This window comes from Andrena cerasifolii, chromosome 4 (genome assembly GCF_050908995.1).
Source record: "Andrena cerasifolii isolate SP2316 chromosome 4, iyAndCera1_principal, whole genome shotgun sequence".
Taxonomy (NCBI): domain Eukaryota; kingdom Metazoa; phylum Arthropoda; class Insecta; order Hymenoptera; family Andrenidae; genus Andrena; species Andrena cerasifolii.
The window spans coordinates 12,139,109-12,163,618 of NC_135121.1; the positions used below are offsets into that span (position 1 = coordinate 12,139,109).

General features: G+C 47.5%; 1 protein-coding gene across 3 annotated transcripts in view; it reads right to left on the minus strand.

Moving 5' to 3' along the window:
* The window catches only part of Calx (sodium/calcium exchanger 3), a 120,614-nt gene that overhangs the window by 60,934 nt on the left and 35,170 nt on the right, over positions 1-24,510 (minus strand). For all 3 annotated transcript variants that reach the window (XR_013085255.1, XR_013085254.1, XM_076811451.1), the window contains exon 3: positions 19,249-19,340. Coding sequence is in view for 1 of the 3 variants with exons in the window: in XM_076811451.1 (XP_076667566.1) it covers positions 19,249-19,340 (92 nt within the window). In the remaining 2 variants the exon portion in view is untranslated. The remainder of the gene's footprint in view (positions 1-19,248; positions 19,341-24,510) is intronic.

Here is a 24,510-nt window from a genome sequence, read left to right on the forward strand (position 1 = left end):
AAGTTATATCAGTCGTTAGTCGCCAGTAGAGAAGAAACTTCTGATTTATTCGTTCATGAACGAGCTATCTGAAATTCGTGTTTGAAAGTTCGATTAAAAATTGCACGCACTTTTCCCCGTGAACGACGTCGGTCGAATTTCTGGAACAAAGCTGCGCGTAAGGTATAAGGGCGCGCGTGCACGTAAACGCATTAGACGCATCGTGAAACCCAACCGCTAGCGTGCCTAATTAGTTGCAGCGTTGATGCAGTGGAAACGGGAGTTGGCGCCGCGTTTCCCCCCTTTCCTTTCCATTATGCACGCGGTGCTTCCGGGTTCCTCCCAGAGTACGAGGAACGCGATACATTTTTCAGGGGAACCAATTAATCGCAGTTATGCATTCGCAATCACTTGAAGATCAGGCGCCTGCACTTGGCCCGTGGCAGATGCTTCTGCAATGCTCAGAATTCCATTTACAAGCTACTTGTAAGGGTGCAGAAGCTACCAACGTTTCGTCAATATTACAATAAGCTTGGAAAACCTGACGGTGACTGATATCGAAGGGGCTGCTCCTCAGTTTACCCCCATTTGTACCCACATCGCACAGCTAATCTTCCTCCATGATGGATTGACCCAGTCAGATCAAGTACCCACTTGGCGGATTTATCTTTTTGCGATCATAAACCCCTTCACCCTCGAATTACGTGCAAAGCCGACAATGTGTTCTTGTGAGTTCGTAATAGGATTTCAAGCCTGGACTTTGAGCAATCCTAACTGCTGTGCCTACAATGCGTTCCACATTAGAGCATACTCGTTTCGCGCAGGGATACACTGTTGATTGGTAGTAAACCGGCAGGGAAAGTGCTACGTGGGAGCTGCGCAGGTCGGTCGCAAATCGGTAGGGGCGTTGGTACACTCTTATATGGAACGCAGTGTATATTGTTTTCTCGCTGCTCTGTCTATTTTTCATGGCTACGACCATTAGCTCCCAATGTCAAGTTGTGCAGGTGACTCAGATAAATCGTCCCCCCCTGAAGACCTTTTTTCTAGCCGTCAGGGCTGCCTGATTAGGTGATGTAGTGCCCCAAACCTTTCCCCGGCCTAAGCACCTAATCAAGGAGGGTGGCGAAGTGGTCGACTTCCCCTAGTGCTTTCCCTTCGCGTGGAACGATTTCGCTCGAGCTGCCCCGTTCATTTCCATATATATCTACAGGAATAGATCTGACTGTGACTGTTTCACCACACTACGCTGTGACAGTCGAAGGGAATGTCTGTTGAGAGTGTTTAGCAAAGAGGGTCATTAGTCTTCTCTGTTACATAATTTTTTTAAATCTGATGGCGTTTTCGTGTACCTATTGCAGGGGCCAGTGGCGCACTCAGGATTTAATTTTCGGGGGAGCTAAGTTGAAGGGATAAATATATTTTCAATGCTACCTAATTCACGAAAATTCATTAGGTGATTATACAAATTTATTTAAAGAACAAACTCCAGTTTCATTTCCCAGTTTCTCGACCAACCATCGCAGGTTACTTTCAAGAAGCCTCTTGCTCCAACGAATTATATTTACGTTCCCGATGCCACAGGGCCACTTGAATTCGAGGGATAATGGACACTAGATAACTAGGACGCTTTTGAATACATCGGAATCACGATCGTGTAATACATGTTATCCCCTCGATGCAGGCCACTCCATTTCAATTTACCCCGGGGCAACCGTTCAACCATTAAGGCTGCCTCGTTAAAATTTTTCCCCCCAATTTCTGCGAGATTAAAGTGGCGTGCAATTAGTACCGAAGCTGCGTAAACAGAGGTTTGCAGAATTTAAGGGTTCCTCCACCACAGTCGCATCTTCGCCGCAGTTAGCCTCCGCGAAGTGACGAGGACATTTCTCTAAACCGCTCCATCTCGATTCTTAAACGACACAATTCAGTCGCCTGAATTCACAAGCGACTCCCCGCCAACCCTCTGTCCCACTTTCGGTACAGCCGAGTATCACGGCGGAACGACTTTCCGGTTCGATTGCCGGCGTAATAAAGAGCGCAACGGCTTTCATTGGTAGCTCGATTGACAAGCAATAAAAGAGCATCGATGCGCCATAAGGAGGAATGGTATCGCCTCGGCGGCTGCGGCTGCCGTTTATCGTTACTTTGAAATTATTCCCAGCGGGAGATCGATAAATCGTGGCGCATAGGTAACGCGCAAGCACGTGCCGAATTTCATTTTTCCAGCCGCCCCGCACGCTCCTTCCAGCCGTTCGTCTTCGTTCCACCGTCTCCCCCCTCGACGGGGAATATTTATCGGTGCCATTTCGCGAGGACGAATCGAACCGCGCTGTAAGAAGCGCCGTGGAGTGTTCGGCGGTCGAACCGTTCGATTAAATTCCCAGGGGGCTGAGGGGGAAGCTTTTAAGCTCGTAAAAGCTGGGAATTCGAGGGCGAGCAATTAAGGATGGGCACAATTGCTTGGAAGTTGTTGAAACTTTCGGGACCGCGGAGGGAATCCTTTCGGGAACGGTGTTCGAAGTTCGCTGCTTTCGAGAGGATAACTCGCGAGCGAAACGTTACTCGAGCAGCTATATACGAGGCCGGAGCAGCCACTCCAATAAGACGCCGCTCCGCCCTCGTGTTCAAACAGAGAGGGATTCTTCTTGGGAGATTCAGACGGCCGTCCGACTTGCCGGGTTATCTCGCGAAATTATGGCGCTCCAGCGACACTATCGCGCAACCCTAACTGTTCCTCCGCGTTATTTAAGAGGCAGCCTGATTCCAGGACCATTCTCTTTGAAGTTGATTTCGGGGCACTCGTCTCTGAAACTGCGCTGCAATCTCGCTGATGCTGTAGGTACCGTGCAAACAGTTTTGGTAAAAATAGGCAGCGGGACTCCGGCTCTTGAAAATCTGTTGCAAATCCAATTTCTTTTGCCGTGGATTATTGCAGAAGGAAGTGGCAATATTGAGTGCCACATAAGCAGTGGATTGTAAATCTGGATTTAGTAAATTTGAAATGAAAATCAATATAAATAGTACGGAGAATACTCCAATAATCTAAAAATAAATAGAGTTTATAAATCAAGAATTTATAAAAAGTATAGAGAAAAGAAAGAAAGTACAAGGAATATGAATATGATCATTAAAAAAAACCGCAATATAGGTATTCCTTTATATTTTTGTGTTTCTGAAAATAGAGACGATCACTGCCAGGTGGCCAATCATTGTATTATACTTTCACCCCCTATTCTTCGATTCTTTGCTCTCAAAAGAACAAGCAACAGAGACGAAACAATCGAGTCGTAAATTCGGTGCATTTATGCTTGCCTGAACTGGAGTAGGTCCGATCGACAACAGGGCGACACGGTGGCTGGTTTGAGCTCCTGTGGGACGAGCAACGGTGCCAAGCACTCCACAGTACCCGCGATTCGATCATCGAAACGACCGCTTCTTTTGTGCTGGGCGGAACTCGTCAAAGGGAAATTCAATAAAATGGTAATAAAAACAATTCCACTGAGAGCACACTCCCCCCTCTGACTCTATACGATCTCATCTCTCTCGGAAATATCAATTGGCACTCGCCTCGACAATTAGAGGGCTGCTCTTTCATCGCTCAAAATTCCGTTTCCACGATATTTAGGTAGGAAGTGAATCGTTTCACTAAAACGAAGCGTATTGATTACTACGTACTTGTAGCATACTGCATTAATCTAGTAATTAGGTGGAAAAAAAGTTCGTTCGTTTACAGTTAGGTGTACGAAAATGTCTTTTCATTACACCCACTTGTACTTTTACCAGAAAAATCGCAAAAGGTCATAGAGAGTTTCACTTTTAATAAATCTCTGGTGGGCGAGCGGACGAGTAATAATAAATTCCAAAAGTGATATACACTTGTTTCTTTGTATCTTCCACTTAATAAATCTTAATTTTTTTTAACAAAAGTAAAGTTCTTTTTCTCAGTTTTCTTTACTTTCCTAGGCGTTCCATAGTAGATACCAAGTGTCTTCTTGCAAAACTAAGAACTCGTTTGCCCACCCCTCGGAGAAATACTTCAGTTCGATAAAGCGAACGGTTCCACCCCTGAAAATCATCCTCATTCTTTCCACAGCCTCGTCGAAGCCGAGCAAGTTGAATTTTTCAGGGAATTGCCATTTGGAGCAAGTCGACCATTGGAGGAGTCGACTTCCCCGGATCGTTAATACGCGATGAGCGATCACTCACTCGGCATCGTGCCCCCCCGCCCGGGCGGATGAATAAACGAGGGAGCCTCTCGCGAAATTAGCGCGGCGAAACGAGCCGGCGAGCGACTCGCCTGGAAATAACTTTTAATAGCCGAGCCTTAATAGACGATGAATAAGAAAGCGAGCCGTTAAGCCTGCCTTTACGTGCCTGGACGGCTCCTTTACCAGAGAATATCCATCGAGAAGCATCGAGCGACTCGTCCAACGATTTAATCGCCTCTCCCGCGGAAGCCAGTCGACGCGATGCTAATTAACCCGCCGCGGTACACAATCGACTCGCTGTCTGATAGCTTTTCCTTTTGATCTCGCGGCGAAACGAGTGTGCAGGCTGTAGCACGCGGGGATATCTCGATGCAGCTGGGAGCGGCGCAGCGAAACAGGCGCGATCCTCCCGGGCCGATTCACATCGCGAAATCCCGAATGATCTCCTCCACTCTCTGCCGTGATCCAATTCCCCTGGAATTCTCTTTAACCATCCGGCGAACGGTCGCGCCCCTCGAAATAGACATTCATATTCCCGGGCAGGTCGAGGATCTCCTTCTGTTTGGTCATTCGCTCTTTCACACACAGATTTCCACGATTTTTATTGCCGAACAGAGGATTCGAGGCGAGCAAGGGGCTGATTTAAATTTAAAATCGACCGAGGAAGATTCCTCTCGGCTGCTGCGCCACGGTTCAATGAAGACTTCTATATTCAGGCTGATCTTTTATATCGCGCGGCCCCTGAATTTTATCTACGCACCCCGCGAACGTATATAGAATTAGCTCTCGCTCAGGAAATTCCAAAAATGTTCCTCGAATGCCGCGAGCCTCGTTCGCTGTACTTGAATGGCCACCCTGTGCATAAAGATTTCAGAGCCATCCTCTTAGCTGGCCTTCAAAGAACGTCTTCGCGGCATCGGGTTTGCAGGAACCACGGTGCACAATAGTCCCGGTAAGGGAGTAGAAAATGTAGAAATATTGCGATACTTCTGTCTGTTCGCTCGCTGCGTACACGTTTCAAATCCGTCCAGTTTTTGTGGAGGAGGATTATCCCCGAATTCCACGGTGCGGGGCTAAGCTCAGGTGTTATCGTATTCTGTTTATCCGTCGCGAAAATTCCTCGACCACGTAATTTCGAAGTTCCATGGCCCGAAGCACGTAGAGTACGCGTGGCAACTGAAATTGCCCCTCGGACTTCCGTTGAAGGGAGGCGGCAAGCTTGTAAGGGTGGGTTTTGAAGGGAAGCAACCTAAAGGATGCTCGATGCCAGCCATCGCGTAGGGGTCATCACTCGCCAAATCGATGACTTTTTATGCACGAGAACTGTCGATCTTGTTTTTAGATCTATTTGACGTCACAGGGGGTGCGAGTGGTATGGTTAGCTTACACGAAACGGGGCTCACTACTATAAGGAATATAGTTAGATTTTTTTAAAAACACGTGACTTCCGAGGTGAAACTTGCGAAATAAAAATTTGCTTATAATTTGATGTTTTCAATTTGAATTTTCAATGTTAATTTGAAGAGAAATATTATTCAAGAACGTCAGTTCTTCCACGTTAAAATAAAAAGGAATTAACTCAATACGATCAATGTGTCCCAAGATGCGTTTTCACAAAAATAGGCTGAGACTGCAATATTTGTCGGTCTGCATTTGTTAAACAAACGCTAGACCAGCAAAGTGATGACTTTGTGATGATAATATTTCAATATCGCTGGAATCCCACGTATATCGAATGCAAGCAATGATCGATCTGGCATGGACTGGCATGTAGATCAGTCAGCCAGCCTCTGTGCGAAACGGGACGGTAACTCCCTGGAGTTTTAGAAGCCGATCCGTGAAAGTTCATCAGTCTTGGCTCTCAGAGACGGTCACGTAGAGGTGCAGTTGGCTGGTGCACGATCCACCGATGAAATAGCACCAAGCAGAAGGAAAACGAGGGATGTACGTCAATATCTGCTCTCAGATTTATGCCCTTCGATCACGAACATCCCCCTTTTCTCTCCTCGCGTTCGGTTAGGTCGATCCAGAGTTCCAATCCAAACGAGTTGGAGCGTGGAAATTTGCAACTGCCACGGAGCAATTACGCAGGAAGCAACGTTTACAAGCAATTACTATATATCTCTATCGTCTTCGTCCTCTGTTTTGATTTCCCTCGAAATAGAGAGAACAGAAAAAAGAACAAAAAATTTGCAAATTTCCTCCCAGGCACCTCTGCGAATTGCAGTCCCGTCGCTTCGACCTCGAATTCGTTCGATTCGTTTCGCTTTATTAATTTCGAAGCTCGTTCGACGCTAATGCAGCCCCCCCTGAGCAGTTGACCGCGAGTAACGAGACCCCGCTCAAGCGGATGTCGTTGCAGCCGCTGTTAACGAACTCAATTACAGCACGGTTTGCCCACAGAGAATCGTGACCCGTTAAAAGTTCTCAGAATTCCCAGCTCCCTCCCACTCTAGTCGGCTCTAGCCACTTCGATTGCCGCTCGATTGAAATCAACGTCTCCCTGTTAATCCCCCAATTACTCCCTTAATGAAAAATAAACAAGCATCTTCTAATTACTTCCTCCCAGGGAGATACTTTCGGGGAGTGGATTTACGACTGCACGGAGTCTCGCCCCATTCCGTTCTCGCTCGTCGAGGGGGAGGCTGGTCTTAAAGGACGAGGATTGCATCGCGCGCAGCACGTGCGCCGTATTTTTCAAAGCTTTCCAGGCTGCAGCTGCATTCGCTGCGAGATGTGACGCGCGAAACGGAAAGCGGGCCACGGAAAAGGAACCCGTGGAACAGCCAGGGAGAATGGGGAGGGTTTAAAGTATAAACGTTGTCAGACGGGATCTGGCTCTGTGACTCGTGTCAAGTTGGGCGCTTCTGCTTGGCGAAAGCAGATAATCGCGATTACCCGATGGAACTTGAATATCCTGGGATAACACGCGAGCTCCTTACATCGTGTGCCTTTCTACTCGTAAAACACTGTGTTGGCTTTTTAGTTAAACGCAAGGAGGATTCGGGGATCTGGTTAACGATGCGACAGGTTTGCTTTTCTATCTTACAAGGGGAGGCCGCGACATCTGGGACACGGATTTTGATGAATCACATGTTGGGTCCACTACCCCAGAGTTTCCGAAATATTAATAAAAAATCTCGTGATCCTCCCAAGCTGTCAAATACCAAGTGTCTCGAAAATAATGCCTTTGGCGTGAACAATTCGGGGTTAACAATTATCGTTGACTTCTATTTACTTTTATTCTAATTATGTATTGTCTATTTCTTCGTTTTTTTGTTTCTTTATTTTGTTCATTTTTGTGCTTCTGCTTTTACATGTTACATGTTTCTTCTCTGCATACCAAAGGGTTCTCCCGTAGATGTAAATATAAAGAATAACTAAATGAAATATTGGACCTTGATGGTGCTAGTTTTTCAACAAAATCACATCCTTCGGAAAATCTCTCTGAGTCGCCTCCGCTTCTGTCCTCCTCCCCTAATCCCTCAGACGTCCCATCCAGTCACGTCACAAGTCGGAACTTAATTCGTTGATTCTCGCGGGAAGTTTATCGTTGGCCGACTGTTTCTCTCGCCAGCAATTCCCTGCAGCTCCTTTAGCGGCTCGTTCCGTCGAGAAACAACCGAAGGCCAGGAACAATGGGAAGCAGCTTGGGAAAGCCTCTTGTTCTGGCTCGACATTATTCCACCCCCGATTCCGAGTGAAGGGAGAGAGAGACAGGGAAGGAAAGGTTTGGAAGGAACTCGATTCGCGGTGATTCATCGCGCAATCAATGAACAGAGAGACACACTGGACGCGGAACTTTGTTTAATCGCGGTTACGTCGGCCGAAAACTTTCCTCGAAGGAACTTCCATTAGATTTCGAATGGCGGTCTTACCGAGAATTTGATGGCGGTTAAATCACTGGGACAGCGAGCTGCGAGCTGTATAATGCACTGGCGCAAATCGACGTTTTCGATTCCCTAAGCTCTATCTCCCTCCTCCTCCTCTCAGGGGCCAATTAATTCGATTGGATTTCTAGCGCCGCTTTAATTAACCCCGTACACCTACGCCGGCCTGCCTGTCCGAGAAGATTCCTGCCGCCCCTGACAAATGAGTTTCGGTGATACAATTCCATCGATGCTCAGTCGACTTAAGGGGACTAGATCGCTCGAAAGTCAAGTATTTTTTGCGAATTAATTACAAGGGGATGAATACGAATTGTGACTAGTACTTTTGGGTAATGTTTGTTAATACTATAAACAGTAAAAAAAAAATTATTTGAATAATATATACATATGTATGACAGCGCTACAGTTGCTATATAGGTGTTTTTTTCTAGAGCCGCTGTAATTTTGCAGTGATTCTGGCCGTAAGAAATTGAATTGTGAAATATTCTCTGAAATTGATACTTTGCCCTGACCCCCATTCTGCCATGAATCTATTAAAAAAGGAAAAAATCAAAATTATAAGTATAGTATAAAATTATAATTAAAAATATAAATATAAATATTATATATATATATAATAACGTCCGAATATTCGAATAATGAGGAGTATTCGAATATTCGGACGTTATTCGAATAATTAGAAATACTCGAATATTCGGACGTTATTCAAATAATTAAGAATACTCGAATTTCGGTTGGGATACCTACTCGAACACCAGATGATTCGAATTTGAAGTATTTGAAGAAATTATTCATAGGCATTTGAAAGTATTCAAATTATGCGAATACTAGAATATTTACAGGTCTAGCGAGAAGTTCGCTCAGCTTTGATTTCTAGGCTCCCGATGGTATATCCTTCTTTTTTATAACTCAACGGTTGCTCCAGTCCTATCTCTATTTCTCACGCCCCAGCAAATTGTACCAGGCTACGAGAACTTTTTCCAGAACAAGAAGCAGTTTCGTACCTCCTCCCATACTACACTGCACATTCGAAATTGAATATCGAGTTCCCGAGGCGTCGAGTGAAATACGAATCGTTGCAAGAGCAGCGGCATGATTACCAGAAGCTGCTCGTTATTCTAAAAGCGTCGATACGCGCGAAGCGCGGGCGAAGAATATTTCACTTGGGCGGAGTAAAAAAATTGTAGCAGGGGAAGCGGACGTGAGACCGGCGTGCCCTATGAAAAATTGCCCGCGATGCAAATACTCCGCGGTACCAAGTTCCGCGGTTCTTTAATTAAACCGCGCTTATCGAAGCTCGCAAACTTCGCCCCGGAAAATCATCCACCCGACGCGGCAGCCTCCGCGGTAATTACCTAGATCGGATCACGATTGGCCCGCGTTTTTCGCCTGGACGCTGTGAGAGCAGGGATTTTCCGTGGCTGAAGTTTCGCCATAATCAACGGGACGTTCTTGCTTCGGCAGCCAGTCGCCACCCCCCCCTCGTCCTTTAATCGCGTCAAACTTCCTGCGAGCCTACCACCACCCGAACCTGCCATGAAAATCCTGCACTGTTCCTAATACCGTGACATAAGAGTGACCAGTGAACTTTCCGCGAATGACTGCGAGTCTTTTACCGAATCATTCGACAGTTTTAAAGTGTAAAGTTGTAAAGAGGTCCTTAGAGACTTGGGTGTACAGCCGGGGAGGGTATCGAGAGTTTCAGAGGAACTCCAGGGAGTGGGGCAAAGACTCTGTCGCAAAGTTTAAGGGACGTAAAGCGTGTGTGGACGGTAATTGTGCTTTTGGGTTCGTGTACTTTTTTTACATCGTGCCCCATTTACAGTGTGACCCAGGATCGTCTAGATAAATGTTAGCGGTAGTATCTTTCACGTACGACTCCAAATTGGAATAATATCTCTTCTCGCGAAATATCAAGCTCACGAGCTAGGTACCTACTTTTGGAGCCCTCGATAAATTTACCACGTCTAATTATTATCAAAAGTGTGTCATTCTCTCACACCTGTCCGTGATACCTAGCAGTTCCTCCCCAGCACCAAAGTACCAGAGCGTGTTTCCCGATAAGGGGATGGTTCCCAGGGATGTCTCTTCATTAAACGCGTCCGTGACCCTCGCTCCGTCGACCTTGCCTCTCTAAAACGTGCGTTTCTGCCGGGGCTCTACAAACTCAAAGAGCGCGGATCGCTAAAATCTGGGTCACCGCGGGGTGGTAGATGGGAGCGGGTTGGGCGATCCATTACGTGGAAAGAATCTGCACTAGAGCGGGTCGCAAAGAGAGAGGACGTCTGCACGCCCTGGAAACGAAACTAATTCCCCTCGGTGGCCGTTGGAACGCGGTGCCCCGGCAATTACACCGAGCAACGAGACGCTCGTCCTTCTACTCCCCCGTCGTTCCACTTTCCCGAAGGTCCTCGCGGCTCAAAGCGAAGGATTCGACGTGGCTAATCACGAGCAGCGACCGAATCCGAGCCAAGGCCGCGACATTGGGCGAACAGAGGCGCGGAATCGTTGCCGCGCGCTTTAAACGGCGACATCGAGCGAGTGGATGACGGGGATTAATGGATCCTCGCGAAAACAGGAAAGGAAGGGGGCCAGAAATTGCGAGGTTGCTTCCTGGGGCGGTTAATACAAGCCTATTTGTCGGATTCCGACGTGGAACGGCGATGCTCCCTTCCTACCCTCGTTCTCCAAAGTCTGCGCCGTGCACTCTGCTGCTCGAGCACTCGTTTATGGCTCGACGCATCGACCCACGATCTTCGTTGAAGCTCCTCCACCAGTGTGGCCAGTTTTCAGAAACCTATGGCGCAAAATCGTAAAGAAAAAAGCGCCCAATAGCGCAACCAAGCAAATTGCATGGCGCTAAAATACAAATCCAATGTTTTCAATCAGAATTATCGTTTCTTTGGATTAGATGATAATAATAATCTTAATATACAAAGCAGAAAGTGTTTGTGTTTGTCTGTCGCCTAAAAACTTTCGAACGGTAAACTCTGGGGTCACGAAATATGTTCCAGCTCATTGTGCCTAACTAATCCAGATGAATGTGAGTATTTTCACAAAAAAATATAAAAAATTTTCTTTTTTTTATAAATCAGAATCTAAATTTCGGGCAAAGCCGAGTAGTAAAGCTAGTACATATATAAAAGTAAGTTAAGGGGAGATTCTCGTGTAACCACAATGATTTTTACGATTTTTTTTAGAAAGCTACTGATAGTGTATAAAAAAATAAAGAAGAAAAATCGATAGAACAATTTGTTTTCTACCAATCGCCCAAATTGGGGTTTGTGGTTTTTGCAAAAAATTAAGCGCAAATTGACTCTGAAAATTGCCCGATTTGCGATAAAGCACCCAATCTGTACACAGTGCTCGCGACGTGGAATTTCGCGTGGGCACGCGGTGACGCGACGGGTTGCGTCATTCCTTACCCCGTATTTATTAATATGGAGGGAATTGAGAGTGTCCGCGCGCCGCCGGTCGCCGCTGATCCCGGAGAGCGGTCTCCGTTAAGGAATTTATCAAGCTAACCACGACTATTAATAAGCAGACGGCGTTCCCTCCGCCCTGGCCAGCTTACGTTACGCGCCGCTTGGTAATTCACGCCCACGCGTGGAAAAGCTCTGAATGGGCGCGCTTACGCGCGACCCTGATGAGGAGCGGTGTACTTTGCAAATTGAAGCAGCGAGCCTGCCGATTTAGCCGGGCTTGATTTCCGTGATAAACCTGCACCTATTAAATTTACTCGTCCGGCGAATCGAATGCTGAAAAGCGTCTGCTTTTTGGAGGCAACTCCTTCGCTCTGCTCGTCCTATTAACCCCCTTTCCATCTATCGTTCAATTTTAATGGAGATTTCCTTAATAGCACACCGCTGGTCGACTCGAAATTCAGAAATTGTAGGAACTGCCTAACAAATGAGAACCACTGCAGATTGTGCATCGTAGCTTGTTATTCAGAAGATAAGCCGTTTAAAGAATGCCTTGGATACACAGCTGATAGTAGGCCTCGCGTTTGCTCAGTCATTCTTTATCGCAGTAGAAAGTGCCAGTCATTATACAGACAGGTCATCGCGGGCCATTTCTCGCTGCTGCAAGTGCAGCAAGTCCTACACGTGATTAAACATTACGCAAGAAAGCCGTGCGCGTTATCAGGCTGCCTCGCAATTAGCTAATCGTATTTATAAGCATTGCTATTACCGGCAACCGGACGATGTGTCTCGTCGCGTGCGAAAATGATATCACCGAGGGAAGCGATTCCTTTCGGTCGCTTTGATTGCTGACCAGAGATAAGGGGTTCAAAGAGGGTTTCAACCCGGAATCCACCTCCGCTCGATAAATCGTATCAATTAAACCGTGTATCCTCGTCGTGACTGATTAGTCTCGCGTAATCTGGGGTCGCCGATATGGTGGCCCAGTTCCAGAGATCACCAGGCCATGCAACATTGCGCCGACTGGAAAAAGTCCCTCGGTATCTGCGCCCCGAGTTCATCAGCACGAACAGTGACGCACGGCTTATCAGGAGGTCGTCGTTCCCTGTTACACACTTCCTTCTGAAATCTCAACTCTCGCAGTCGACGCTAGAGTTCTCCATCAGTTCCATTTCGCACATCCCCAGCTGCGATTGCCTCGTCGGTATATGTTTGCTCCGCTCTAACGTCCTCGCATCTGAGGCTGGATGAATGCCTTCGGTGACCTTACCGGGTAAGATTAATGGGTTGAATCCATTTGGCAGCCTTAATTGTTTCCTTCATCGAGCCCCTCTCAATGTCCTCGCGGCTGAGTTCGAGCAGGTACCTTTATTGGCTCTATTAGACCTACCGAGGACGACGATTCCACTAGCAGCCCATAGCACAAAACGCGAATCACTTCCTTCTCTCTAGGATTAACCCTCTTGACGCCTCCCTCCAATGATAAATTTTCCCTCCAGGAATAAATTTTTATTTGTATAACATTCGAACACAAACTTCGAATAAAACGAAGCTATTCGGGAGTAACGAATAAATTTTTGTTCGAATAAATTTTCCACGTGAAGTTTTAATAAAAATTTATTCGACTAATGCCCAATTCTGCCCACAGGCGCTCGCCTGTCTCTCTGTTTTTCCACAAATCGACTACCCTGTTGTGAAATTGGACCCCAGGAGATGTCACAGCAATCTTCGAGCCCATCCTTCCCTCGACTACTGGCATCCCTCGGCCCCATTTCTCAGGGAGAAAGTGGAGGCACGTAGTCCCCTTTTTCTAGCAGACCCGGACGACCTTGCTCGGTTATCAGGCGTCGCGGTCGACCGCGTTATCACCGCCGCTTCTTCTTCCCCCCGCGCAACGTTCATTCAGCGCGAAGATCGAGGAGGCTCGGTGAATGAACGCTTTATCACAGGCCTCTTATCGCGGGCTTATCATCGGCGCGTGCCCGCTCACGCGACAGACGACCTAGTTTCTCGTATCATCGTTGACCTTTCGCGTGATTGCCCTTCCGTGTCGGCGGCGCCGTTATTTCGTGTCGATGATGGCGTTCGCGGCGTGGAATGCGGACGTTGTTGCTTCTGGCGGCCTGGCCGATTAACCCGCCTCCTTCCAGCTCCTCGTTATCGGGCATCGCGGCACATTTTCTCCTTCCGAAGGGCGGCGACCTTGGTTCCAAGGCTCGCGCTAGTCCGCACAGATAAGGATACAGCGCTCCACTCTACTATCCACTTCCTGCGCAGATAAGTTCCATTTAAACGATACACGATGTGTTCGTGTGGCACGCCACGATAGTGCCGAGTCACCGATCGTCCCACGCGAGAGTTAATTTACTCTAACGACCGTGTCATCGTCAGGGGCGGTCAATTACCGGCGTTGTTATCGAGCTTGCCGCGAGAAACTCGCCTTATCTTTCCGCTGACGCGATAGCGGCGACTGCTTCTTCCTCTTATCCTCCCACGCGACCCACTGGACAAAGTTCCAGTATGTAGTAATACGCCTGATGTTTGATCGCTGACACAGTCGCGGCGCAGACGTATCGTCGCCGACGAGGCTGCAACCGATAGGCGATAACCGAGGCGCGTAAATAGAGAGAACGGCTTACACGCTGTCTGCTGGATCGTCTGGCCTGCTATCTCTCAGCTCGGATTCACGGTCGACACTCTCCCTGAAGTGTTGAGAGACTCGAGCGTATCTTATCGTGTGGGAATTTTATGTAACGACTACGCCTCGCGATTTTCTGCACGCCTCGCGTATCAGTCTCCGCTCTGGTGTAGCTAGTCGGGAAGGAGTGAATATATATTGACTTTGTTGTGCGGCGAATGACAGCTCCCTGCGCAGTCCCTTAAATCGACACTCGTTTCTTTTTTATTGCAGGTGAAAGAGCGAAACTCGGGGCGACGGGGCTCGAACCCACGATCTGCGGGTCCTCCGCGTACTAGGCAGTCGCGTTACCAACTCTCCCAACGCCGCTCTACGATGTTACTCTCTTTCGGACTCCACAAATAGCGAAACTGAAGGGGTATATACACATCGCGAAACTTTGGAAGAACTTCAGTGAACTCGGTGAAGCAACTTGCGTAAGTAGAGAATGATGCAAATGGCGACGAACTGTCGGTGACTGAACGGCCACTGGCAAACGCGATTAGCACTGCGAAACGGTGGCCACCCACGCCCGCGAAAACAAATCAAGTTTCGCGGATCACGCGACGCGCATGAAGCCTGACGCTTCGCAGTAGTTTTCCAGGGACTTCGGGGAAGTCGCAAAGTGACTGATTAGAAACAGGCGTAAACTGCTACAGAACGGGCTTGAAGATAAATGAAGGAAGTGGGTTGAAGAACGATGGGCCCCGTTATCTAGCAGCCGCTGCTAATTACTCGGACGAAGTATTCGCTCTAATCGGAGGATTTTATTAGCGAGCGCGCATCGTTTACCTAATCGAGGCCTGGATAGCATTCGCGGGCCATTAAGCGCCCTCCCGAATCCTCCCTTCCGGAGAATTCTTAATCGACCGGCCCGTTCGACTCCACGACCCAACCGTCCACTAATTAACCAATTAATTAGCCCCCGACCGTCGTCGTTGCAAACTCTACGTTGCTCGCTCTACGTTTACAGCTGTCCTTATCAGCAAATTTTCAAATTTTCAAATTATCAAATTATCAAATTTTCAAATTTTCATATTTTCAAATTTTCAAATTTTCAAATTTTCAAATTTTCAAATTTTCATATTTTCAAATTTTCAAATTTTCAAATTTTCAAATTTTCAAATTTTCATATTTTCAAATTTTCAAATTTTCAAATTTTCAAATTCTCCAATTTTCAAATTTTCAAATTTTCAAATTCTCCAATTCTCAAATTTTCACATTTTCAAATTCTCAACTACGAAAATTTCAAAATTTCAAAATTTCAAATTATCAAATTATCAAATTATCAAATTCTCAAATTCTCAAATTCTCAAATTCTCTAATTCTCTAATTCTCTAATTCTCAAATTCTTAAATTTTAAAAATTTCAAACTTTCAAATTCTCAAAGTCCCAAATCCCCAAATCTTCATATTATTAAATTTTCTCCAAATTATCAAAGACACCTTTGCCTGCGCGAATTAGTGCTCGCACTTAGCTCGAAGTAAACTCGTGGGTGTCTTTCTCCTTTCTTCAATCATTGCCTCTGCGACGACCGCTGTAGAAGTTAAAGGGACAGGGCCTCGAGAGTAAATACGTTGTCAAAACGGCTGAGCCAGGTTGGCTGAACGGTATAAAAGGGCGCGGGTATTATTCGCGAGGAAATATATGCTAATGCATATGCATGAGCAGGGCGGTGCACGCGTTACGGGACCTCGTAATATGTAAATCGCAACCAACGCTACCGACACCCCGAGGAAAACGAACCCCGAAACGGAATCCAATGGCAATCTCCGCGTGGCACATAGGGAGGCTGTGGGAGAAGGGGAACTTAAGGAGCATTAACTCTCCTCCTTCTTTCTTCGTTCTGTCGGAGACCATTGTCGGAGGTCAAGGCCACTTTTAAATACAAAGCTAAAGCTACCATATTTTTCAACTTTCCCTGTTCTCAATAAGACCCTGAAGAAAGGGTAGTTCATGGATGGTATATTTAAATACACCACTACCCCAAAAAAATTTGATCGAGCCCTCGAGTAGTAATAAGCTTAAGCGCTAGCTTCAAATCAGCTGCTACTAACATTAGAGCAGTGATTCCCAACCTGCGGGTCGCGAAGTGTTTTCTGTGGGGTCGCCAAGGTTGTTTTTAGCATTTATTTATTTTAATATGGTTACATTGCCATATTCTATAAATGATATAACATTGATTTTTCATCAATGAACGAAAGGAATTATGTACCTTACCTTATATGAAGAGGAGTAGGGTTATTTGAATATTATAAAAGGGGATCGCGATTCAAAAAAGGTTGGGAAACACTGTTTTAGAGTATAACAGTAGTGGAATTACACCGGAATCTATAATGCGAAGCTGCCAAATTCTGTATCGAGCTAGAAATATTACAGCAAAAGTCTGCCATTACGAATTCAGCTTCCTTACAGTAGCAGCTACAACAATTTGTCAAGAGTTACACAGCGCGAAGATTGCGGGAAATCAGCAACAACGGGATACCAAATGAAAATCTCTGTTTCGTTGCGACTTACGTCCACTCCCGTTGGATCCAGTTGCGTTAATCGCGTAAAGCAACGGTGTAATTAAAATCAGTTGCGCTCAGACATATCAGTGGTTAAAAAGGAGGGATCACGCTCGTTCGCGTTTGTATTTCCTCCTTCGCGTGGACGATAAATCAGTTCACGGAAGAGCGTCGTCGACTTTCCTACCATTTTTCTTCCGCGATCGATAATCGCCCGGTAATTTATGGCTTTCCATCGAAAACAATCGTGCGTCATCCAGTGAACCGTAGCCTTTCTGTGTGTCAGGCGAAACGTATCCGAGATTCGAGAGGCCCGCTTTGCAGAGATGGCCGCGAATTATTATAATACCGCCAATTTTCCACCCACCTATCCTTTCACCGTTTAATCGCTACTATCGCTCCGATAACGAACAAAGAATCCGCCAACTGCTCCTCGATTAGATCGGCGCGCTCATTAAGGTCGAGATTCCGCGCAATTAGGCGAATCGAAGGCTTTGGGGGCGATCGTTAGGGGAACGTGTATCGACCACTGATCTCTGAATTTAAAAGAATGTGTGATAGGCGTGGAACGATTGGCTTCGCCTCTAGAAGAGAGAAACATGGGGCGCAAGTGGAAGCGGGCTGTCTATGGTCAGACGTGATTGGTATCCACTATCACGATGGAAGAATTCATAGCGGAGTTTTTAGAAAAGGCTGACTTTCGCGTGCAAAAATATCGATGACTTAGTGCTCAAATACTGTATGTCCACTTTTTGTGAAATTCGAGTTTTTATACGCAACAAATAGGTCTTGCCAGTTTCTTTATGCTGTATAAAAATCACATTTATATATTTATTATACTTCATAAATTTGTCAAAATAATGTTTTCTTTTACTATTCTTATGTACCATGTTGCATGTTTAAATCTGTCTTTCTCAAAAATGATAAAAGTGGATATACAATATTTTTGCACTAAGCCATCGATATTCTCTTAAATCCAAACTCGAATGAGACAAATCTGTACTACCCTTTGCATCGATTTACGTAAGGTTTTTTTGGGGGGCGGGAGGGGCTCACGACTGTCTTACATTTTCTTCCACGGAGGGAGAGGGAGTTAGGTAGCTTATAACGTAATATTTTTTCGTACAATAAATGCCCTTGCTCATATCAAGTGGATGTATAGTTTTCTCTGCATACTGTCAACGCGGTTGAAAAATGTCATTCTGAGAAAAACGCGTTCAATGTTCCGCTCGGTTCAGTCGCGCGCTTCACACCGCTTCACAGAAAATACTATATCTCCGTCAATTTCACGAATTTCTTCATAAAATTTGGAGAGAGCATTCTTGAAGGGCGTGTCAGAAAACGTGAAGAAGAAAAAATCGATTTTTCCGATTTTTTACTGTCTTATAAGGTGTTGTAATAGGGGAGGGAGAGGGTAAGAAATCGCCAAAATAACCCTTACGTAATTTAAGGACAGCCCCTTTTCCTCGAATGTACTACTTTCCCTCCGCCTCTAGTAAGCCTCCTCTTCGCAACACTCGATGCTCACATCGCAGACTCCATCGGGAAGGAGCGAAATCAGGGCCGATGCACTCGTTCCATTCCCCGAGCCACTATCAAACTAGCGTCGTAATAACGTTGTTTACGAGAGAACGGAGCAAACACACTGCTTCCTCCGCGCGCTTTCCCAAGGCCTCTTTGATCATGGAAATTGCCAGCTGGAAGCGCACCGATCGTTTCGTCGAAAATTAAAGAACGATCCTCCGCCATCCGACGGTGCAAGCGAAAAAGTAACAAAAGTTCGTACACCTCCGTTCCCTTTGATCGAGAAAAGCTCGCCTCTCGTTCCTGTCAGCCGGGGAACAGAACGGGCACGGACGTCCAATTAAAAAAGATCCGAGCAAGTTTGAGCACTTTTCCGGGCCACCCTTCACCGAGCATCCGACTGCTTTCATTTCCCCCTTTCCCGTGCCCGCGATTACACGTGCGACGTGCCGTTATTTAAATCACGTTACGCCCCGATCTTTCGGTTATTTCTCGATCCACGCGAGGCTGCTGGCCCCCGCCACCTATTAAAAACAGATCCGACGCCCCCGCCTCTGTTCCCGCTCGGAGGAAAATTAAATTCCCTTATCTCGTCGACTACGGTGCCTCGAAAACGCTCCCAGTTCCATAAAACCCCACCCCCTGGCTTCCCCTTTTTCCTCTACCAAGGAGCAGGTATCGTTCTCTCGTTTCCAGAGCTTCCATCGGTCGCGGAAGAAAATCGGTGTAACAAAGTCGAGCGAACTTGGGAACTCTTTCGCGAGCCGCTTCAAGAGTTTCCCCGTTTCTTTGTCGTTTCCGAGCTTCTTTGCCGGCGCCGGGGGGAGATCGCAGCTATCGGCTATTTCTGATAAGTGAACCGTTAAGCAGGGATTCTCTGGTAGTGTCTCATCCGTGTTTGTCTTCTCGGAAATCGTCTGAAATCCACGGAGCCGCGGTCTTCCCCCGCGGGAGGAAAAATCGAAAGACGAGGGGAACGTCGGTAAGAGTTGCCTGTTTCTCTGGCGGGTTTTAAGGATTAGGAAGCACAATGCTCACCTCCTTGCAGCTGTGGATCGCCCAGCTCGACGTAGAACAAGGCGTCCTTCTCGTAGGAGTCTTCCTCGATGATCTCCAGGTTGATCACCTTCCTGGAACAGAAGGAAATCAAGGTTCACGACTGGCTTGCTGATCGAACGAGCCGGCTAGCCAAGTTGGACGTCGCGCTTATCGGGTTTAGAGAAAATTGAAGCCAAGTTTCGCGGTTGGCTCGCTCACTGGCTGAACTTCGCATCGCCAAGGGTCAACGCTGTCCCGAGGCACGCTAATCCCCTTCTCTGCTGATATTCTATTTACGCAACTCGTGGTGTCTTGGCGAAAGGGGCTACTTCTGATAGAGAATCGCGAGGGAACGGGGTGGGAGCGCAAGAACGGGGAATTGAAACCGATAAATTCTTCGTGCAAGTTATTCCACTTTCGGATGAACGAAATTAGTCTTACGTTGGATAGTCCGAGGGAATTAACGACGTGGAAATTCAGTAGGTTACGATCGTCATTCTAGATTGCCACGTAATCGAGCCCAATAAGCCCGAGTTATGGCAGCATTATGGCCGCCGGGCGATACCTGCATTATGCATCGTAGAATCGACACGAGGGCAATATAATGTAACGTCAAAGGCGACAGATAACTGTGAAATATCGTGTCAGCCAGGCGATACTTAACTTCTATGCACCCCCATTCGGATCAGGTCACTTCTAATTGGGCCAACTTGTGTAGAAAACCACCGCCCCTCAGAATGACAATGAATTAATTAAACACAGCAGGGGTCCCATAGTTCTGTGATCTTTATTTTGCAAAGAAGTTACCAACCCATGGAAGAATTCTCCCGTTACACGTACAACTTTTAAAAGTGCCAAACCGTAGTTCCATTTTTAAGGAACGAAAACTACAGAATATTTAAAATAATATTAGTCATACTACTTGCTATTAAATAACCCATTAAAAAACATTGCAAAAGAATAACAAGGAATAAAATATACCCAATAAAGTTACTTTTCTGTAGCAATTAAAATCTTCAAACTAAATCTCCTCAATTTCATAATTATTGAGGGTTGGAAGCTTTCTCCATAATTTGGCACAGTTACTGCCCTACTCTCGTATTCCCATTAATCAAGGCTTCAATTAACCAACACTTCTATAGGTATAACAATGCAAAAGCTGCCCACCCGTCATTAAGTTCCAGTTCTCTGCTATCGATACACGTAAATCTATGCGATCTTCATGGCGTCGCACGTGCAAGGTCGAAATAAGCAGGTACCGCGAGCACACGCGAGGCATCGTCGACAATGCTCGCGTGTCGGGGGGTTCATAAGTAGCGACGGATGCAGCCAGGCCGCTTAGAATGCACGCGGATGGGATCCGACGTTGTCGGAGCCAGATGGCTCGCTAAATTGATTTGGCAGCTACTCTGAATCGATTTGAAATTCAAATTCGACCGTCTAATTTGGCAAAAGCCTGCCGGTCGTTCAACCCTCCCGGCGTTACGCGATTACTATCGCGTGACCAGAGGGGGCGATCGAGGGCAGGCTGGCTAAATTTTCACGTTGGCCGAACGATCGAAGTTCTGTCGCGTCGCGGTGTGACGAAGTGAAACGAAGACCCTCGCATTATCCCGACGCTTTATTGCAGCAGTGTCGAACTTCCCCACTCCGAGAGCCGCACGAGTCGGGCCCCGGGTCAGCCGGTTCCCCCACTTATTTTTCTCCAGGCGTTGCACGAGGCCCGGCAGGGAGAGAGCGCGGCTCCCGGAGGAGAAATTCGTCAGAGCGAAGTAGACGTGGAGGGGGCAGTTCTCCTACTGCTCTACGGAGCAGGCGAAGAGGAGAAGGAGCCACTGCGGCTCGGGAGCCGCTAGTTCGACACCCCTGCTTTATTGCAACAATTGGAGACTTAAGCAGTTTGGAAGCTGGGTCGACGCGCGGCGAGGAAACGCCGCCTCGAGGTGTGCTTTTCATTCGATTTCCGCGGCTCTCGGTGGGCAAAGTCTTCCTGAAATAGCTGTGACCTTAGACTTGAAGCCACGCCGCGGCGATAACCCGCTGACTTGTAGTGCACGGACAGTTTACCACGAGCAAAGCACATACACAGCATCGATCGATAATCCAGCTGGTTTCGCCTGCACGCACACTTTCCTCCTTCGGACAAGAGTAACAGATTGACACTAGCCACCGAGCCGGGCCGGTGGTTGGCTGGCGGTGAACGGCCAAATCGCTTTGGGCAACCTTTGCTGCCGCTTCAAAGATTATCGGCGACGCTCTGGCGAAAGCGAACTTCGCAATTTCGTTAGCCCTTCGACGGAAGTGGGTATCGTGACTATCGTGGCTCTATTCCCTGCCCCGGCAGCTTCTGTGAGATGGTCTTCCGCCAAAGTCACGCTGATCGGATGCGATTTGCCTCCATTCTACGGGATATCCACTCGAACATCGTCCCAGAGCGAACCTGCACTTTTCCTTGGATGCAATCAAGCGGATAGTCAGGGATCTACAAACTCGATGATCCAGTTTTTAATTTTCTCTTGTAATTAATGCAGCCGGAGAAAACAAAACGGAACCTCGGGCGATGGGACTCGAACCCAAGATCTGTGCAGAATTTTGAATGGAATTTTAAACCGGGAATTTGACCCGGCGTGGTACGTTTTAGTGTTAAAGGTTCCCCGAGAGCTAATATTCGCATCGCGCGAAGAGGCACTCGGGGTGAAAATAAGCAAACAACCCGCCCCTTCCGATCCTCGGCTTCCGCACACTCCGCGCTGCTCCCCGAGGCCTAATTCGCGTTGTTCAGTTGTAGCATCATCGTTATCCGGTCATAATGCATTCAAATGTTATTCAATGCGTCGCGCGGTGCCCGTGGACGTTAATGCAAACGCGCATTAACCCAGTTAGGTCTGTTTACGATGGCCAGCCAGTCGTCGCGGGGTTACGGGCCGGCCGAATGTTATTCGGCCCTCTCGAAATCGACTAAGGCCTTCTCTGCTAATGGTACCTCGCCGGGCGGCGTGATCCAGCCGAATGTTATTCAACGCCCGTGGAAACGGGATGCACGCGACCGCTTACGCTCAAACGGACGGTCCTCGTCCGCTCCATCCAGCAACGTTTCCAATAGATCGTCGCTCCACCCTCTGTAATCAAAATATCACTGAATAGCAGTCGAACAAACCGCTTCCACCTTCATTCTCTCAAAAGCCCGGGACCCAGCTGTTAGCTTCACGGCCATTTGTCCGCCTTCCCTCGCCCGTTTACCTCGTGGAATCCCCAGGGACCACCTCTAAACCTTTATCTGAACTGCTGCGCCCTATTTTGCTGAAAGGAGTATCAATAGAGGTCTACAAGCAAATCAAAGATGTACTCGATACATCGAATCACAGGCTTCAGGATTGAAGTAACCGAAGAAGCCTGTGACAGAGATAAGAAAAGCAGAAAATGAAGGTTGGCTTTGAAGGATTCAGGAGGAAACAAGTAGATCTTGGGGGAGGCGAGTTGAACGGATAAAAATATTTTCAATATTGTTACATTAATATATTTCTAACATATATATTTATTAAATATTTTTATTTCGATAAAATCCATTAAGTGATTATACAAAAACTTATTTAAAGAATGAAACCCAGTTTTCTTTTCACGATCCTCTTGAATTACTTCAGTCGTGATTGCATTGATCTCCCTTTTCCTTTTTCTTTGGGGGGTGCCAGGGCTCTTTGGCCCCTCTCTGTGCGCGCCACTGCGTAAGTCGCGAACACCTGCCTCCGCAGTCAAAACAAATTTCTCAGAGTGAACAAAGGTAAAGCAGCATTCGCCCCCTCGGGCTTCGCGAAACGAGCCGCGGTAATCGGGGGTGACTCGGAGTCGTCTGGGAATAAAGTTCGTCCCTCGAATCTTCCTCGTAGCAGAGGACCATGGAGAAGGTTACGCCGGAGTTTACGAGCGACGTCGGACGGATTTCTATTCGCGGAGAATCCCGCTCGTACTCCGCAATGATTCAATTTTCGTGTCTCATCTGGTCAATATCGTCCTCCCCTGGTCAAGGCTGAGCGGTGCACGGTTCGTCCCCTCCGGCCTTGCCCCCGTCGCAGGAACAATCTTCGTATCAGCGGGCCGTTCGGGGCGGATAAAAATACAACGCACGTAGCTCGTCGACCGTCCGGCTTGTCGACGAGCTTCTAACGATCGAGGAACACTTGGAGACCTCGAGCCGCTGAGGATCTCGATCCAGCTCAATTCCTTCTAACTTTCCTTCGCGCCTCCGTGACGCGCGGGGAGGACTCCTACCCCTTTGGTTTACCAAATCGATCCCGTAATTGAATTCGGTAGGGAAATATGCGGAGGCCCGTCCGCCCGCTAGTACCGCACGATTGATGGGAACAGAGCCGGCCAGTTTGTGAAGCAGGACGGGTTTGTATTTTCGAAAAGCCAACCGGAAAAGTTGTCAGCGATTCGGATAGGTCGTAAATCATTCGCGGCGGTGTTATCCGCAACGCCCCCGTGACGCGATAAAGGAAGTTTAATGGCCGCCGTAAAACGCGCGACAATACCCGCGGCTGTAACGTCGCGAATATACAGTGGAGATGATTCTGCTCGCGACTGTACGCCTCCTAAACGGCTCCGAATCGATCGTTCCGGTAGCTGGAATGGTCCATCCTTTGTGTAACTAGATCGTCGATCCTTCGAAAGGGTGCGCGCTCGAGGGAACTAGATATTCGTGTTTAAGATGCGAGGAAGTTCACGAAGGGCCATCACGTTCACCCGGTTAGCCGTGTTTACATGAACGTTAAAGAAGCTGGCACTTTATCCGTGAGAACCGGTAGCACCCAGTGCGAGCTGAAAGGGTGGAAGCCCTTCTTGCAACCCGGAAGCCGTCGTTCCCCGGCAGCTTCGCTCGTCTAAAAACAGACAGCTCCACGTTCCGCGCGCACTTCAGCGAAGGGCTGAATCCCCCGCAACCCTTAATTACTCTCGCGCCCTTTCCGCGACTCGGTGACACGGCGCGGACGACGTTTATCTCGTCGAGCATCAAAGTAAGAGTAAAGCATTGTAACAATACCTCCGACTCCGCCGCTAGAGGGCCTCTCAACCGTTCCGCTCTCTCGCAAGTACTCCCTCATCTACTCCTTCCTATATATACCCGTTTCGTTCACTCTCTCCTAACATCCCAGGGAAAGCCTCGTTCTCGTTAGTCGAGTTACTTGAATTCAAGCGACTTTGGAGTCAAGTATAAACACTTAACTAATCTGAACGAGGCTTTTAAGCCTTGCCGATGGATGAGCC